This window comes from Dendroctonus ponderosae, unplaced genomic scaffold (genome assembly GCF_020466585.1).
Source record: "Dendroctonus ponderosae isolate FM_Combo_2020 unplaced genomic scaffold, Dpon_F_20191213v2 Dpon_F_20191213_392, whole genome shotgun sequence".
Taxonomy (NCBI): Eukaryota; Metazoa; Arthropoda; class Insecta; order Coleoptera; family Curculionidae; genus Dendroctonus; species Dendroctonus ponderosae.
In genome coordinates this window covers 1-19,345 of record NW_026018604.1, presented here as the reverse complement: position 1 = coordinate 19,345, position 19,345 = coordinate 1, and the positions used below count along the sequence as shown (strand labels likewise).

At 32.8% G+C, this 19,345-nt stretch overlaps 3 protein-coding genes and 3 long non-coding RNA genes across 6 annotated transcripts; 3 read left to right on the top strand and 3 right to left on the bottom strand.

Annotated features, from left to right (window-relative positions):
* Positions 1 to 3,889: 3,889 nt before the first annotated feature.
* LOC109542173 (evolutionarily conserved signaling intermediate in Toll pathway, mitochondrial) lies at positions 3,890 to 5,401 on the bottom strand. Its single transcript, XM_019911277.2, has one exon. It carries the CDS (start codon positions 5,101 to 5,103, stop codon positions 3,931 to 3,933), a length of 1,173 nt encoding a protein of 390 aa, XP_019766836.2. The 5' UTR covers positions 5,104 to 5,401; the 3' UTR covers positions 3,890 to 3,930.
* A 1,431-nt stretch (positions 5,402 to 6,832) lies between these two features.
* LOC109542174 (graves disease carrier protein) lies at positions 6,833 to 14,599 on the bottom strand. The gene is made up of 5 exons (XM_019911278.2): positions 13,870 to 14,599; positions 11,085 to 11,236; positions 10,825 to 11,025; positions 7,402 to 7,618; positions 6,833 to 7,349 (listed from the first exon to the last, which is right to left on the bottom strand). The coding sequence occupies exons 1-5, from the start codon at positions 13,943 to 13,945 to the stop codon at positions 7,033 to 7,035; spliced, it is 963 nt and encodes a 320-aa protein (XP_019766837.1). The 5' UTR covers positions 13,946 to 14,599; the 3' UTR covers positions 6,833 to 7,032.
* On the top strand, positions 8,441 to 9,362 carry LOC125504106. The gene is made up of 2 exons (XR_007281278.1): positions 8,441 to 8,815; positions 9,147 to 9,362. It is a non-coding gene; the product is annotated as an uncharacterized LOC125504106 (long non-coding RNA).
* LOC125504105 lies at positions 9,599 to 13,547 on the top strand. Its single transcript, XR_007281277.1, has 3 exons — positions 9,599 to 9,798; positions 11,058 to 12,729; positions 12,796 to 13,547. It is a non-coding gene; the product is annotated as an uncharacterized LOC125504105 (long non-coding RNA).
* Positions 14,600 to 15,022: 423 nt separating the features above from the next.
* On the top strand, positions 15,023 to 18,217 carry LOC125504103 (WW domain-binding protein 2-like). The gene is made up of 7 exons (XM_048665476.1): positions 15,023 to 15,277; positions 15,403 to 15,577; positions 15,632 to 15,791; positions 16,378 to 16,476; positions 16,532 to 16,852; positions 17,230 to 17,315; positions 17,453 to 18,217. The coding sequence occupies exons 1-7, from the start codon at positions 15,222 to 15,224 to the stop codon at positions 17,504 to 17,506; spliced, it is 951 nt and encodes a 316-aa protein (XP_048521433.1). The 5' UTR covers positions 15,023 to 15,221; the 3' UTR covers positions 17,507 to 18,217.
* A 98-nt stretch (positions 18,218 to 18,315) lies between these two features.
* Positions 18,316 to 19,055, bottom strand: LOC125504104. Its single transcript, XR_007281276.1, has 2 exons — positions 18,755 to 19,055; positions 18,316 to 18,465 (listed from the first exon to the last, which is right to left on the bottom strand). It is a non-coding gene; the product is annotated as an uncharacterized LOC125504104 (long non-coding RNA).
* Positions 19,056 to 19,345: the final 290 nt, after the last annotated feature.

Sequence of the window (19,345 nt, the reverse complement as noted above, 5' to 3'; positions counted from 1 at the left end):
TCACTTGTTCTGTTCTGGAAAATATTTTTGGGAAAAAATCCAGAAAAAATTATTAGAGTTTTCTCCAAAATTATAATTATATAATTTTTACAGAAAATACCTGAAGATTGTCAGTATTTTAAATAAAAATTATATGTTTTTTTGCGTAGAAAGAATTGCTTAATAAAAAATTTGCTAAAATTGGAATGACCTGAAATCTGAAAGAAACTTGAAAACTCTTCAGAGCGATGAGAGTGTCGAATTTTCCAAATATTTTTTTGGAATGAGCCCAATTTTCTAGCAAAATCAATTCTGCTATTTTTGAAAATTAAATTTTTTTGCGTTTTTTATATTTCACCCGGTGAAGTATTGTTGAAAGTTTACGGGACACTCTAAATATGCTTCTAAAATACTTATAATAGACTTATAATAGTGTTAACTATTTTTAAGGTATTCCGTTCCACATCATTCTGGGGTTATCAGTATGCAGGGCAGTGCATACAGTGGTTCAAGACAAAGTAGTCACCCTCATTCGAGCAGAAAGTCTTCTAGAAGTCACCACCTACGCAATGGAAATGAAACGGTCATTTAAATTGGTCTAAATATGGCAGTGTTTTAAATCGTGCAAAAAGTCATCGATATACTGATTGGAAATTTCCTATGACAAAGTAGATGATTTTCGTTAGCCTTCAATGGCTAAGCTTTTCAAGCTATATATAATTTTCTCAAACAATGTTCTGACATCACAGAGTAGAAAATTTTGTTAATTTTATATTGTCTATTTGGGTCCCTGCCGTTGCTCGTCAATGGCTAGGCATCAAATTAAAGGACTGAAATTATAGTATTACAATAATCAGGTCCATTTAAAATCACTATCACAGTGAAACCTCAATACATTTAATTTATTTGTATTACTCATGTGCTACAAACGATCGCATTGTCTAAATCTCTTTTAGTGAAAGTGTGCACTTTCTACACTTCTTTTAGGATTAATAAGTAGTAGCTTCTAAATGCTTACTTTGGTGCATTTGTATTTTTTTGTATATATGTAGAACTGAGAGCAATTTGAATGGTCTGCTAATCTAGTGCCAGTTTTATTGCAGACCTTTTTACAAAACAATAACCTAAAGTTTCAAAACTCGCGGGTGGTAAGACAACTAATTATGTCGAATAATAGTATATTATATACCTAGGTAGAGAAGTAAGCTATTATATACCGAGAACTTTTATATATAATGTGCGAGGTATTTAATAGTCTTCTCGACCGAAGTATATATATAGAATTTTTTTGCTACTAACACGGATAATTTCCTAAATTGATTTAATTAGATTTTGAATTTCCAATAAATTTTCTGAAAAGTGACATTATATTTGATATTCTGACGTTCAGTTGGCAATTTTTTCTGTCTCCAGAAAACTGCGGGCGAAATAGTTCTATGAAAAACTCTTGGGAAAGGCGAAAAATTTGTGAATGTTAAAGTTAAAGTGATTTTCGAACTGAAAATGGATGGAATGAATCTCTCTTGAACTTATAAAGGTGGACAACTAACAATAATGAAGAACGTACACATCTTTCATTATTTACCTAGGGACTTTTTTATTATTTTGATTGACCTAGGGAGAGAAATATAACTTCTAACTAGCGAAATGGAGTAAATAATGGGGACTTCTCGGGTTAGTAGTAAAAAAACATATCTCATGGTGGCGTCATTTACATGCATTATAATGTAAATAGTATTGATACATAGTATTTATTTTGTTAACTAAGTTATACTTAAATCAATGATTTGATAATATTTTTGTATTTAGCTCGCTATAGGAGAGGGCTTTTGGAGACTTTTCTCAACATTATTTAAATACGTAATGTTTCGCCTCATTTCGTAGAGTTAAGTGCTTGTTTATTTTCAAAAAATCAGTTGTTGGAAAAAGACTAGTCTTGTGTATTTTCAAACTAAACCTGTGTGAAAAAAATTAACTAACACAAAGTTGTACCATCATATGGGCAAAACATATTTTTATTCGAATGAATCTGAAACTGCCATTTTTCAATCAGAAGCGATGATCATAAAGAAGCACTTTTCTTTACTCTTCATTTGTTTCACTTTTGCGCATGGACTTGTACGCACATGTGCGCAACAGGAAATGTGACAAATTTAACATATCACTGTCATTATATTTTTAAAGTATTTTCATTAAAAAGTAACTGACATGCTTTCTAATGAATTACGTAGGTTTATCGACAACTGTTGATCATAATTTAAAGTTTACGTACAATTTGTAAATTATAACTTGGTTACAAGTTGTTTACAATTACACTCATTGTTTGAGTTGTATTTATATGCTTACAAAAGTACGCTTTTGAAAACTTACAAACGTCAAAACGTGACAATGTCAGAAATGGCACTAATAATTCGTGTTATGTCTTTCATTCGAATAAAAAATGTTGTTTGATACGAGGGAGAAAATCAGTTTTTCGAACTCCTGACGATACTTTTCGCCCTTGTATCGAAAACTACTATTTTACTTTTCGCACATAGGCCATAATCATTATGAAGCACTAGGTGTTCTACTTTTGCGCCCACAGTATACGGGAAAGTAAATATATCATATTGTATGATGGTATAAGTGTAAGCTCCAAAAACAAAAAAATGTCCGGTTATGGGAGGTGGCCCTGTAATAAAGTTAAGTATTTAATTAAAAAGCAATATTTATTTTCAGCTGTTTTATCACATTTTTCAACGCGTCTTCAAGTCTGGAACAAATAAATAGGCAAAATGAATTAAACGAAATTGGAAATTGAAGGTAATCATAGAGAAAACAAAGTTGGTATATCCAACTTGTAAAAAGGGAAGAATGCTTGGAGAATGTTTTTCATTATTACCTTCACTTCCTTCGTTATGGGTCACTATACCGTATACGTGGGCCATTAACTGTAACTGTGAGCTGTGAGATCTTATTAACGGATATCATATGTTTTAGACAATGATATGATTGTCTAACTAACAAATCTTGCCTGCTTAGTATTTTTTTACTTTTAATTTATACTTTATATGGAAAATGTCACTTTATGGAAGAGTGTGCCATAGTTTGTTCAGAATATCTGTACACATTTTACTTAATGAATCTTACATTTAGCAATTTATAAATATTTTTGTGATATATGTTCTAAGTTAACTTTTGTACAGTACAATAAAGACTTTGAGGATTTAGTATTTCGTCTTATTTAGTACAATCTACGAGGAGATTGAAGTACTAACGTCGGATTTAAATTGGACTTTATCGGCCTTCTTCACACAATGGCGGAATACGCCGTAAATTGCCACATTGCATGGTGAACCAATAAAAACGAAGGGTTTATGAATCGAAAGAAGCCTTCTTGTTTTAATTCTAAGCGCCTATTTTAAACCTTTTTAAAACTGGGTACGCGCCTCAGGATATAAAAGTGCGAGGTATATAATAGCTTACTTGTCGATCTAGGCATATAATGTACTATTACATGGTTTCACGACTCCTTATGAGTGGATTCAGTCGGGGTGAACTCTTGTCCGAATTTTTTCTTGCTTAAGAGATACAGGAAAAAATTGTCAATTTCGAAATGACCCATTTTTCCTCAGTAAAAAGATATACGGAAAAAAGAAAGTTTTCATTAAACAATTTTCTGTATCTTTTAACTGATCATTTTGAAATTGACTTTTTTGATTTGCCCCTGATCGATGGCATTCATCTTTTATTACAAAAAATTTAATAGCAAAAATCTTTGGAAGGGAGTTTCTCAAAAAAAACTGGCATACAATTAAACTATTTTGCTCTAATCACTTCATATATTAATAAAATCGACAGAACTACTTCTCAATAAAAACAAAGTTCGATGGGTTTAACACAACACAGTGGGAACAGTTAAAAAATGTGATTTTTGTAACTGGTTTATTTCTCTAAACAAGTTATAATTAATTAACCATCTTCAATTCTTTTTTTCTCCAAATCGCTTTCATTTTCGACGGTTATTTCCCTAGTGGAACTCTTTAACGTGAAAACAATGGGTAGCTCTGCCAAAATCGGATTACCATCAAGTTCTAGGTGTCTTATCCATGAAAGCAAAGAATCTTTACTGGATGTGCCTGTAGCACACAATGAGTATATGACGCCATCTTCTTGTTCATGCACGGATGGCATCACTTTTACCAAATTTTCAATAGGTGGTTTAAAATTAAAAAATGGAGCTTTAATATTCTCTACATTGTCTGGATTTTCCAATGTATCATCGAAAGATCGCGGTTGGCCACGTAAAATAAAGTAGTTGATGTAATTCCCACGAAGGAAGACTGTGAAAGGTCCCTCTACAAATACTGGGACCTTAACGCTATTGTCACTTAAAAGGCGCTTTTGTGAGACACTTTGTGCACTTATAATCCATGTGTCGTCAACTGAATCTTTGATATCTGCAGTCTGATATATTGTGACTTGATTAGTGGGATCTACATTACTGATCCTTTCTATTGCCAGTTTAGCCAACTCGTAAGTGTCTTTGGGTAAGGGGTCTGGTAGAGGAAACGGCGAAGCATATCTCCATTTAGGCATCCAATACATCATTCTCCAGTATCTCCTCACGGGAAAAGCTCGCCTGCCAAATATCGCAACAAGCTGGTCTTCCATGTCAAAATCAGGAAGTACATTATTTTCTTCCATTTGACTAAGCAAATCAATGATACATTGCTGTTGTTTCGGATAGTGCATAAACTCGGCCTGTATTAAATTTTGGGCAACAAACTTTCCTTTCGGCAGGACATCTATTAAGGTCCTGTAAACCTCTAAATCTCTGTGTACTCCGAATTCTTTCATATGCTTCAGTGCTGCATAGATAAATTCAACATGTCCTCTTCGATACACATGCTCTTTATCAATATATATGTTAATCATTTGCAGATACGTGTCTTTGTTCTTGTCCCTCACTTCTTGAAATCCATCTCTAATTGTTACAGAGGTTTTGTCTTCCTTAGTTTGCTCCTTAAAATGTAGAGGTGAAACTTTAAAGTATCTTTTGGTAACATTTTCACTGCACTGTCCCGGTAGGTTTTTACACTTGAATAAAAGTGAACTTCGTTGAAGTAGTTTTCTGATCAACATGGCAAATCAAAAGGTATATTATATACTCGAATAATAACATACATCTTTTAATTAATTATTACATTTAATTGAACATTTTCATTTATTACTTAACCTCAATAAGTTTGTAGGTTATTCTATTCACAAAACATCCCCCCTAGGGGGTATGTTCTGTGATTCTATTCATCTTCTTTTTTCACTTTCTTCCACTTCTTTATCTTTAGCACAGCTCCTTCAAGGCTATTTTGCCAGCTTTTTCACTTTATCTTTACGATGACTCATTTTTGTAACACCACCCTGTGGATGATTACTGCACGAAGGCAAGTTTCATTAAGTACACATTTAAGTAGAAATTAAGAACTTTTCAAAAATTATCATGAAAATCATAATCGCAGTGTTTGCCATCTACCAGACTAATCTCAAAATGCCTTGATATATGAATATCACAAGAATAAATAAATTCGGCCTAATTTGCATTGCATGAATTAATTTTACAAATGCGAGTTGGTATGAGGTTTACTTGTTAAAATATATTCTTGTTCCCTTAATGCGACCAGCCTGTAATGATGTTGTCCCCGTGTAATTGCATTCTGTAATTGAATTTTCCCATTAATATGCTTATTCGCTAAGTAAGATTCAGAAATTAATAATATATAATCTCCTGGACAAAATTAGAAGGAGATCGTAAAAAGTTCCCATTATTACCCTAATTTTTTTCGAATCAAAAAAATCGAAATGTTTATATTTTGAATACATAATTGGTAAAATGAGTAAAAAAGTTGATTTTTAATAGTATCATTAAACCATATCTTGACTATGGCGGATCCCTACTTTATTTTGGAAACAAACCAAAAAACCAATGAGCATTTTGAATTGCCCCAGATATAAACCAATAAAAATATGTTGAAGTCTCTCTTGATTGTAGTGATATAATTGTTTAAGCTAAAAGAGTTATAGATTAGAGATAATTCTTTCCAGCTTTCTGCAAGATGAGGACCTATCCTCCATTTTCCATTTTCTATCCGTTGTTCCTCAAAAAGTTCACTACACTTTTACAAACTACCGCACTTGCCAGAAGCTTCACAATGATTCTACATTTCCCATTAAGAACGCGATTCACACGACACAAAGGATCATCGACCAATTTCGTTCTCTGTCGATATCAAACTCACATTCAAACACCTTTTCGACAAAAAAGACATCGAACTATAGAATAAACATGATTATTTAATCATTTCGGGTTCGCCCTTTCGATGATTCATGCTTTGCTTGGCAGTTCGATTTCACTTTGTTTATATATTTTTGTGGAAAGTGTCTGATCGCATTGCAATATTTCCAAAGGGAAATTTCACGTTCCAACTTACCGAAAATAAACAACTAAACGAAAAACGCTCCGAGCGCCGATCTTCTACTAATTTAATTTTAAATTAGCGCCATTTAAACTTGTCTTAATTTCATTCATCTACAGTAATTAATGCACAACGCCAAAACTACAATTAATAACCGAATTAATTTTGTTTTTCTAAAAATATTGCTATCAATCTGTTGCTCAATTTCCGAGCGAGGATAGAAATCGACGAAATTTCAACCAATTATTCCGCTACAAGCGCAATTCGAGGTGCGGCGCAGTAAGGAGCGATGAGTTATAACTCACGAGCTCACAGAGCGGCATCAACTCAAAAGCGCAACTCAACACAGTGTTATTCAGGCCTAGTGTTGAACGTGTGAAGTGTAACAATGAAAAAATGTATAGCAACATCAACAATTTTATTTTTCCTTCGGTTTCACTTACTTAGCTTATTCAAAATATCAATATGTATGTAGGTACATGTACAGTTGAAACTGTATGTTATCCAATTAATTAAAAATAAAATAAATAGACCCAACCATGCCCATTGTCATTCTTGTTTAGCTAAAGAAAAAAATCGATTTCAAAAGTGAACTGTATAATCACACAGCCAATCCAGTATCCAAGCCCATAAACTGTTTACATAATTCGTATGTCGAAAAGGAAGTGGCTACCATTGGAGTGGCCCTCATATAGTTTATGGACATTCCCCTGTAAAGGCCTTTCATGATCCCATGATCCGCATAGATGTGCTTTAATGTTTTAACCATTCCATGGCCTAAGTGCTGTGTTTCTGGCTTCATCATTGCGAGTTGCATGCGTCTTCTCGTAACATCCAATGGATAACTAAAGCTTTGAGCGATTGCCCCGGCCATTCCCCCACAAAGAAGCTTTGCTGGAACTGTCAGAACCACCCCGCCTAAGGAAAAATAAAATAGTAAAAATTGAAAATGTCCTGGAAACTGATTTACCAGTATTTTTTGGACAAGGTCGTGAAGTCCACGTTGGCAAGTATCTTAAACAGCCATATTTCAGATACTCAAAGCAATAAAAAGACAGCCCTGCATAGGGAACCATGCCCATTAGAGTAGGCGCGAAACCTCGATAAAGCGCTCGGAATCCGCCTTCGTCTTTAAATATGCAAGTTGCGGTGTGTAATATACCTGTATATACATGTTCACCACTTATCTGTAATAAAACATATCGATATTAGTGAACTGATCGCACGATTAAGTTCATCAGCAAGAGTATTTGTAAAATATTCTCATCCGAATTTCATGGCGTTAAAGTGTTTAATGTTCAAAAAATGGTGTTTACCGTTTTCAAGTGAACGAAAATGAAAGTATATGACTAGAAATACTGCATCTCTTAATTTGCAAGTACGTGTAAAACTAACTCTAAGAGATTCGATTTACCGTTAAATGTTTTGATGTCAGTCAGAAAACAACAGCAGAAAATCTAGCGTATGTTCATGTCACGACCAAAATTCTCTTAAAATGTGGGCAGTAGTTTATACAGTGAACCCTGTATACGAAATGAACAAAGTTCGGCATTTGTGACTGAGACTTAAAGAACTTGGAAAATTTTTCAGTTCATGGACGATCAGAGCGTGGAAAATATTCTGCGATGGGAATTTACAGAGGAAATTTAAAAAAAAGGACTAATTTACTTAGGCAAGCAAGTAGAAGGTCCCAGTTTTATACATACAAATTTTTCTATACGAAATCTTAAAAAACCAACTTTTTAAAATCTTAAACCCTCATTTTTTTCTCAGAAGTGTGTTCAGCTTTAAATGTAAATATGTATCACTTTCTATTAACTGACCTACACCTGAAAAGCGCATATTTCATTTTATTAAAACGCCACTCTCTTTCAAGCAGCTTATTAATAATTATTATATTATAGTTTTTACAATTCCTACATAATTAACAACATAAACCTTTTCTTTCCCGCAAAACATCAAACTTAATAATTAATGAAACGCAACTTAATAATTAATGAAAAAAAAATTAGTACGAAGCAATAAAGTGTATATTTCAAGAAATATTTCTGATCCTGAAATATTTCTGAAATAATTATCGACTATTGCGCACAATTATATTTCACTATCCATTAAGGATTTGCCTGAATTTACTGGTTACGACAAGTATTTCTTCATTTTTTCCACTCGATTATGAGTGGGTTTATCAGTAGCAGTAAATTGGTTGGATTTAAGAAGGTAAGTGCTGTTGAGATTGACTAATCTAATCGAGTTTCTTTTTGTTTTAAGAGTCTCATAATTGCCCACTTTTGGCATGCTTACCTCACAGTTGGCATGCTGGAAAAATTGCCTAAAAACCACTGAAGTGGATGAAAAGAAATTCAGTACATTTCACATATGTTGCTGTAAGTGTTTTATCTTGACGAACCCAAAATTAATATTATCAACTTAAGATAAAGTATAAATTTTGTCAATAAATTAATTTTCAAGAACTCTATATGAATTCTTCAAAATCTTGATTAACAAAAATGTTCCAATTCCTTATATACGTATTTTCGCTTTTTAAATGAAGATGAGCTAGAAAATTGTTGGTAGCTCGCAATTTATCTCGTATTTTTAGTGGACAACAATTGATGTTTTATAGAATATTGTCGATATATTAAAAATGCAGTTGTTTCTTAACGTAAATAAAATGTAAAAGTTTAACGAAGCTTTGCTACAATACTATTTTTACAGCGAAAAATTTTTTGGGCCTTAAATTTTGTGGGCATTTCCAACAATACGAATGGAGAAGCTGGTAAAAATATAAACTTTAGTATGTGCCTCCATAGCCGAGGCCAGTTATGTGTATTGTTGCCGGTTATTGGTATTGTAGAGGGCAGCACTTGTAATCTTAAGAATGAATATATTGCAAAATCAATCTGTATGGTATTAAAAACTTGAAGTAGAAAACGTACTTTCGAATTTCCCTTCATATCTCGACATGTAAATTATTAGTTAAAAAATCGAGAATAAAATTACATAAAGAATTTGAATTTTTTTTATTTAAGTTTTTTATTCTAGTCGATATCTAACATTAAGAATAATACATTCTCAGATCGCGCCATGTAACAGACATTTCCGATAAATTAAAGATGTGATTGTCCCGAAGTTAAAGTCGATTCTTGCAACTGAATTAAACCAATTTTTAATAACGCCCCTGTCAAATAGTGTACTTTTTTAAGTGTCACCGGTGACAGAGCGCTGACAGCACATATTCGACCAATCCCCGAGTTCAAAAGACCAAAACTTGACACTTATTTTGATTAGATGTCATTGTGACTTATTTTGTTTAGTTCTACTCAGCTTTTGCAAGCCTTTAAACAGATAGAAACATATTGAAAAATGTGTAAGTATTGTTTTATGTTGTAGACTTTAAAAAGTTAAAAGGCGAGTAATGTTTACGTTTGGCAGCACTCCCATCGGTAGTTGAACTCGCGAATAGTTACGCCAATTAAAAGCTAATCGTACATGTAACGTTGAAAGGTTCATTATATTAACCAACAAAAATCTATCGGGATACTTTATTTTAAAAAAACGTTAAATTATTTTTCCATTTTTCACAAGTAACCTCTAAAATAAATTGCTGCGATTTGAAGTCACCCTGTACTTAAAAATAATCCTAGTTTTTTCTTTATCATATTTGTGCCCCTAAGCAGTACATCCACAGTGAATACCGATTTCGCTAAGATCTTGGAATAAACGTGAATTTTCGAATTTTAGTTCCTTGAAATCCACTTATTTTTCTATTGCGCACTAGCACTAGCAAATATTTAATTTGCTTTTTGTAAGTGAAATATTGAATCATGTTGATGTTTATTTTCGTATTGCGCCAAGTTCTTCGTAATGTATAAGAAATTCGTAGAAATATTTACAGTAGAGTGTTTATAGGGTTTATTAGGTAATTGCACCTGGTCTTTCCAATATATTTTTTTCGATTTGGGTTTGGAAATTAGTGGGTCTCAATTATTTGAAACTTTACTTTACTACTCCAGATTTCCATCCTTTACTACCACAGATTATACATACAAATTCGAATAAAATAAACTAGTCAAATTACTAAGACAGCATTTACTTGCGAATTTTTGGTAAAATCAACACAATCACACACAAAAAAATTATAAATGTATGTAATCGACAAAGAAAAATGAGGGTGTCTTGCTCGGAAACTATTAATAACCAGAAACAGCACTGCCATAAAATATAATTCAACCATACATTAATTTTGAACGTTTTTGATAAATAAATTAGACATAAATATTTTTCGGCAAATTGAAGGTTCCATTACTTTGGGAGGCTCAAATTTAAAAAAATAATATTATTCACATTCTTCTCTATGTCTTTAAATAATATTTAAACAATTTGTTAAACTCACCTGGAAAGCAAGTCTTGCTCTTATTGTATCTAACGGGTAAGTCAAAAATACTGCTGTTACACCTGCAGCCGCTCCTGCTATAAATTTATCAATATGGGATTTTTCGCCGAAAATGCCATCCAAGTACTTTTTGAAGATCTCAAAGGCTGTGAACTGAGAAGCGGCATAGGGGAATATTCGCACCATTTGAGCACCATTACCCTTTGAAAAAAAAATCGCTGAAATTGTTTCAGTGTCTTAAACGAAAGTGGAAAACGTACTTTGTAAAGCGCTAAAGGTCCCTCCCTCATTATGATATGTTTAATGCCACCAAACATCCCATGATTCTTGTGATGAAGATTGTGTGCTTGCAATAGAATTTTCACTCTATCTAAAGGGGCTACAGTCGTTTTAGAAACCATTCCAGCAACTCCTGTAAATGCATAAATAGTACAAAAGTAGTAAGTTACTGATGGTATTGGTAAGCATCTTGAATGGCATTAAGTGTATCCTACATTGTCCGGTTATTACCATAGCGTTTGCTATAAGTATCAGTTACAAATCATAACTGGCAGTTGTCTTAAGCCACCATAGGAAATCCTCAGAATACATCAGATGCATTTATACTTTAAAATAACATTGATTACTTTTTTGGCAGCCAACCAAATTATTTCATTTAAAATCGACACGTAATAAGTATTTAGTTACAGTCGAATATATAAACTATACAGGATGGTCTGCACTGAATTCTCTATTGTGCGAAATTTAGGTTTAGTTAAGTAGAAATTTTGAATCTAAACGTAGTTTTTTTATCAAAACTTATTAATGGAAAGCGATGTCCGAATTTTTAATCACGCCTTTGCTTGACTGGTTGCTTCCATGGTAAAAAGATACCTGTTTATTATCCATAAACCAGCCGGTTTTCGAAAAATTGTGAACCGAAATCATTTAAACTTTTTATATTGGTCTAGCTAACAGAGACAAGCTAGAATAAATGCACACTGTGCAACATAGCATGGAAAAGAACACCGTGTCAGTAATTTACACAATATTTGTAAAGATATGTAAGAATATTTTAAATTTTGAGATAAAATCAGATTATTCACAAACAACTCTCGGAATGCGGATATGGAATATTCAAATTAACTCATACGTTGCGTTTTGATAGTTTTTAAGTTGACCTTAAAATATTTCAATCGCAGACAATGCATGTATACACTATAACTTTGATCGCAAGTCATCAGTGGCGAAATTTGACTACCAACATAAAAACAATTATGCATGAAAATTGTGTGATAAGGCGAATCTTTTTTATTGTGTTTTGGGCATTGGAGAACCTCAAGCAATCATAAAATGCAAAAGAACTTTAGAATACGACCTAATTTAAAGCGACGTTGATTATGTTCATCTTTATTTTATTTAATTATTAGGTTGGTGAAAATTACAATGCTGCCGAATGGATCGAAGATTTATCGGAATTGTTTTTAATAAAAAATCCTGTTGCATTTGTTATGTACTTGTCCATGACTTTTGCGTTAGCGGTATATTGGTGCTTTTGCAATAAACCATTATTCCATAAAGAATAATCAGCAGAAGCGAGATAGCATTGAGAAAAATTAATACTGCTTCGAGATTTATGTTTATCTATATAATTTGTGGCGGGTATGGCAACAACGCTCGACAGACGATTGATGACGTGCAAGCATAGTTATAGTGAACGAAGTATACAGGGTGTCCCGTAAGCACATGATCAAAAGAATACTGCGATATTCTTTGCATCAAAAGACTGACCTAACTTTTATTAACAAAAAATGTCTGGCTCCTCTGCTATGGATGGTCAAAGTTCTTCAAAAATTGGTCTTTATTGAAATATCGGGAGAATGGTACGATGTATTTTGGTGAAACACGCTGAGAATTTGTTCTTAGGTAAGACTCATATTTTGATGAAATAATTTGAAAAGAAATTCTATTAAAGCAAGTCATTTTTAACAGGAACGCGGCTCAATTGAAGTAACACATATTAAAGTACATAAGTACAAAGAGTACATAGCATCGCATCATAAGATAACCGCTCCTTGAGAAAGGAAACATTGAGTAGGACTCAATTCAATTTCAATTAGTTATTTATCCTACTATCATCTACTTAATTTCAATGGAGAATTGTTTGTTGAGTACGTGCTAAATTTTTTTACGTGTTAACATATATTATAATAATGCTTTCTGGGATGCCATATGCAAAATTGGAAAATGGCAAGACACAGAAAAAACACATTTTGCACATTGCACAACTGTGAATACTACAGGATTTCGCAAAGAACAGGAAAATCTAGAAAAATTAATTAATGCATCAACTAAATCAACTGAATTGATTCCAGCTGCCAAAAGAGGAGTTCTGCTAGTTTTCGAACCATACAGTCAATAATGTATTCCTTGCCCAATACGTATGGCAGCGGAAGCTTAAGTTTCCGAAATGAGTGTTACCCAGGAAAACATTAAATTTGCAAGTTTCACTAAAAACCATTGCAAATTTCTCTCAATACTACAAAGAAGCTAACTGTTTTCATCAAGTTTGACCATCAAATACGAGAAGCCCGATATTTTCCTTAATAAAAGTTAGGCCAGCTCATCTTCTTTTGAGCCAACGAGTGTCGCAGTACCATTTTGATGATGGCTTATGGGATAGCCTGAATACTACTACTTTTATTTTATAGCTGATTTTATAAATAAATGTGTATTATTATTTATATTTGTTCTTTTAATCACAGCAATAATTGATTGCATTTCTTAATTCGTGCTGCTAGTAATAGTAGTTAATAACTAATATTTTATATTAGTTATCAAATTCTAGTACCTTCCTTAATAATAATCATAATTGATTATATCGGATTTATAAAAAATGTACCCTCATTTTTCAAGACACATTAACTAAATAAAAATTAAGTATAAATGACAATTCCAGGAAAAAAAACAACATTTCATCCAATCATTGTGGTGTAAAATGGAAAATGTCTAGGTACAATGTGAAAGTTATAAATATAATTGCTTTAAACATTCTCACACACTTACCTCCACATCCCAAGTTTTTTAAAACTAGTAACACTTGCAATTCCTGCTTCCCAGTTTCACTTTTCAAGCTCGACATTTTCTAAGCTCTTTATTTTCAAACGTAAGGAATTTTCGCAACAGGGTTTCAATTTTCTTTTATTCATTCAAATCACCAACCAATTGTAAATAGCAACTTTCACTTGCCGTCTTCATTTTATTTAAATATCGCTTTATTGGGGGCATGGATTTTGTTCCAAATATGAAATCATTTCATTCAATTTTAAAGAAATAATTACTTAAGAGAAAAAAAAACAAGATTACAAGTGTTTAAAAATTCACACGCGCTGTTTTTCATGCAATGCTTACAGAGAATAATCACAGAATAACACAATAATATGGCCCGTACAAAAATAAGCGATTCGCGAATTTATTGTTATGGTAAATGCGCTCCTATATTTATCAATATCTATTTAAAATCTTGAGCAAAGTTCATTCTGCTTTAGTATCACCCGATCTCCAAATTCTACATTATTTTCTTAAATATTACTTAGGTTAGTTTCACCGTTAAATAACAATTTATATGTCATTTCATAGGTAAAGACGATCAAGGCCATAGATAAATACATAGATAAAGACAAGTAAAGATAGCCCACTCCCTTGCTGTGGAATGTGGAAACGGTGGAAACAACGTGGAAACAACTTTCACACCACGATCTAACATTTCGGTACCCAAATTTCTACTATGGTGGTTGGAGTTATTTTTTATTTTCGTGTTTGCATCCCTACTACTGTGTATTCAGGGTTGCGTCCCTACTAGCGTATATTCAAGGTTGGCGCCTGAATTTTGCAACCCGCGAGTTCAACTGCCACCGATGGTGGCGTTAAATTACTCGTTATCGAGTGACAGTTGAGACTTGTCAGACTTGTTTATTTATTGGAGTTGATGAGATTCATAAAATAAAACAATAGTTATACACTTTTCGATTTGTTTCTATTTCTTTACGCTTGCAAAAGTTGATAAAAACAAAAGAAAACAAATCACAATATGACGTAAACATCAATGTGACACTAATGTCAACAAAACAAGTGTCAAATTACTACTTAAAGAGTAATTAGTAAAACATTTTTTTCGAATTAAGAAATAATAATTTTGATGTCTTTTGTTATCTCTATATTAAAGAGAGTTGCCTAAACTGCGCAGTCTTTATTTTATGTGGAATTGCAGAGTTACCACCTAAATTATAGTGTCACTTTTGACGTTAGTCTGACATTATTTCGCCGTCAATACAATAGCAAAGATACTTTTTAATTTATTAATCGTTCATTGTGCGAAATAAATTTCTGTGCAAGAAAGTTTCCCACTAATAGCTACAATGTCGTTAAACACGGCACACATAAACGGAGGAGTATTGATTCACTCTGGCGAACAGTATGTATAATGTTTAATATTGGTCTATATATATTTGTTTTGGATTACTTGACATTGATCACCCAAATTAGTATTTTTAGTCATACCCATTTGCATCATTTTGCACTAATTACGGCACTTTCTAGAATCATACTTTTCTCCGACAATGTACACGTTGAATGGTCCGGACAAGATGCTAGTGCTTTCAAAAGCAAGAAAAGCGGAAGAATTTTCCTTACTACACACCGAATTATCTTCAACAGTAGTTCCCAATCAGATGAAATGCAGAGCTTTAGCTTCCCTTTCATTACCCTTAGTGAGGTACGTCTTTATCCTTTTGAAGTGTTCAAATATCGTCACAATTGTGTTTCTTAGGTTGAGATTGAACAACCAGTTTTTGGGGCAAATTACATAAAAGGGAAAGTAAGAGCACAACCTAATGGCAACTGGGTAGGAGAAGCAAAATTCAAGATTACATTCAAACATGGTGGAGCTATTGAATTTGGACAGGCTTTATTAAGAGTTGCACAATATGGTAAGTGATTAATTTTTTTTTGTTTTTAACATATCATGATCTACAATTTCCGACTTTACGACGAAAAGCTTTATATTATCCCAAGATTATTACCTATTCTTTTTGGTGTTGTAATAGTCAAAATTTAAATTTCCAATTGCAACTTAGCGGTACTATTTAGCTATTACTAATAATTACTTAACATCAGGAGTGTAAAATATGTATTCAAAAAAAACTTTATATCCCTGGAGGGTACATCTTAAAGAATTAGTTAATTTCTAAAAACATTTCTACTGATTATTTTACAGATTAATTCTATAACGAATTCGGATTTTTTCATTATTTAAACGTACCTAATGAATAATTGGATATCAATTGTGTTTACTCACTTTCTCCGAAAAGTGATGCAGTGTATTTCATCAAAGAAAGTTGGTTGATTCGTCAGGTGTACGCCGAATAACATTTTCTATATGAACTAATAAATGCAATTTCTTGTAACAAATTTTGACTTCAATTAATATTTTAATTCCGATAAATTAATTTAATATGAATATCTTTGATATAATGGAATGGATATATATTTTTATATTGCTCCATACGTTTTCAGCAACACGAGGAGCAATGAATAATGAGCCGCCACCGTATGAGCCCCCACAGCCACAATGGTATGCTGCTCCTCCCCCAGCCTATGCGCCTCCCCCACAAGGTAACTCTAAGGTGATTGATAATTGATTCGTTTCTAAATGTCCTTATTTCTATAGGTTACTATGGATGGGTGCCCCCCACCAATGTATTTCCACAACATCCCCCAACTGATGCCGTGTTTATGACTGACGTCCCACCACCATACCCCGGAATATACCCAGGCGGACAACCAAACGGTTATGGCCCAGGTCAAGGATATGGAGCACCAGGCGGTTATGGACCTCCTCCAGGAGCAGCGGGTGGCTATGGTCCCCCTCAAGGAGCAGCTGGTGGTTATGGTCCTCCTCAAGGAGTGGCTGGTGGGTATGGACCTCCTCAAGGAGGCGCAGGCGGTTACCCGCCAGGAGCCCCTAGCGCTCGATTTACAAATGCAGCAGGTAATGTTATTAAAGTTCAAAGCGTGATCAGAGATAGCGCTGAATCTACGGTTTATCAGTAATTAAATAAGTAGGCATGTTGCATAAGTGACGATTCATGCTTCCAATATCAATAAATAATGTAATTTTCGGTTGTTGGAACGTATGAGAACCAGCGAATTTCCAGCTCAACATGTGAGTGTGAGTGTGAGTGTGATTGAGGTACTAATGACTAGGGTTTGTTTCAATGATTACTATGTAAAACCTTTTTTTTGAACCTTATTAATGTAAGGTCTGAATTGAAATGATAATATTGGAAGCGGTCAAACTATTGCTTAACAGTTTATTTACAATGAAGTTATGCTTTCGTTCAAAACCTAAAATAATTTTTGTTTAAGACGCCAAAGCGGCTGAAGCTGCCCAGTCTGCTTATTATGATCCGAACCGGCCCCAAATGGCATATGTACCACCTCCAGCATATTATGTAAGTATATGTTCTATATTTATTTATGTAACATTGAATATTCTCTCCTATAAAGGTCAGTTTTTGAACTTTTAAGAAGCTTAGATTGTTAGGAAAAAAAAGTGCTAGCAAAAGACTTACATCATTTGTTGTTTCAGGAAAATCCGCCAAGCTATAACCAAGCAATGACAAACAATAAGAAAGAGCAGTAAGGGAATTAGAATTTATCTCACATATTTAGCGCTATATGTTTATGCATACTTACCTACCAAAAATAATGTTTTATTATAGGGTAATGTGACACAAGTATTCTTATGAATATTATTCTACATACAGTATACATTAATACTCGAGGATGATGTTAGTTTATATTCTTTTGGTATTTAATCTAATGGATATCAGAGCTGTATAACTGCTTTCGATCTTTTGAAATCTACCATTTCCGAATTGACACTCCGCAGATTAATCATTTGATGATTTTAAAATCAGGCAGTTCTGAATTATCTATGGCATGAATTTTAAGATTATGAAACATTTTACTCCAAAAATGTAATGTTGATAAAGTCAGTCTCAAAATCACGAACAAGAAATGACAAAACAATGAAAACATTGTAATTGACTTATGGTAATTAGAAGATATGTACTTCTTAATAAATGTTGATCTTTAATTGTATATTAAAAAGAAAACTCTATTTGGTTTAAATACCAAAACTTTATGAATAATAACTAATGTTATAGATTAGAAAACTGTATATTTGTTATTGCATTCCGTTTGTTTTCTTTAATAAAAAAGTTATGCTGCAATGTTATTTGCTTAAGTAAAATAAAAATAAAGCAAAATAGAAAATCAATATTAGGTTAGGCACGGCTTTTGGATAATGAAAACATGCATTTAACTATGTAATAAAATTAATTTAAGTTAACTAAGGTTTTTATTTCGTCACTCACGTTTCATACGGTTTCTCATAAACAAATGATCAGAAAGTAATGCCATATTTATGAGATTGCAAAAATCAATTAATTTTTTTGGCGTTTGTATTTGATAAGATTTATTCTTATAAATATATATTAATAATTACAGTTTTACTTAAACACGGGGTATTTACTTGATTTCGTTAGTATGTTGTAATAGAAGCCATCAGTGGGATGCAGTCTAGGACCCTCTTCAATACTAAAAGCAATAAAGTAACAAACAATTAGTTCCTGTTGACAAGAATCACCGATTTACGATTTACCGAGGTATTAAAACTAAAAAGATCTGAAAAATTGAAACTCATGTGAATTCAATTTTACGATGTTCCTACACAAGCTAAAATACTAGCAACAAGATGAAACAAATAGATTTAAAACTACAATTATTTTACCCTTTATAATGCTCTTTCTAAATTAGGTACTAAATGCAAAATATTTTTTTTACGATTTTCTATTTAATTGTATAGGAATTGAACAAAACAAATTACCTTTTTATTCTTCTTTCAATTTTTCTAGGTGCTTTAATTTGATTCCATTTACTAACTTTATGTTCATTGAATATCATAACACCTGAAACTGCTGTCCAAAGAGCCATCAGTAGGAGTTCATGGTTTTCCCAGTTTTCTAAAAGACCCAATGAAAAGCTTAAAATATCGGCTGTTTTTTGAGCATCACCCAAAGCACCAAAGTATTTTAAGTAGTTTTCAAACAAAAAGGACGTGAATTTAGCAGGTTGTATACTAAATTCGTCTACCAGCTTTTGTAGGTCACAGTCTAGCTTCCAAGCAATACCTAAAAAGACAAGAATCTCATTAAAGATATTATGACAAGATGGAAGACAAACAAGAGGTTTAAATAAACTACAGAAGAACTTTGAATATTAAATCTGTAGTGCTACAAAGACTGTTTGAAAATGAAAATTAATATAAGTCCCGACGCTTTTACTCATACATTGGATTGTCGTACTATTATGTTATACATCATACATATAGATTATGCAATTTTATACTACTATACCTTCATTTCTTCGTTTAGGGTTTAACACTCTTCCTAGTCCATGAAATAAACCCAACGCTTCA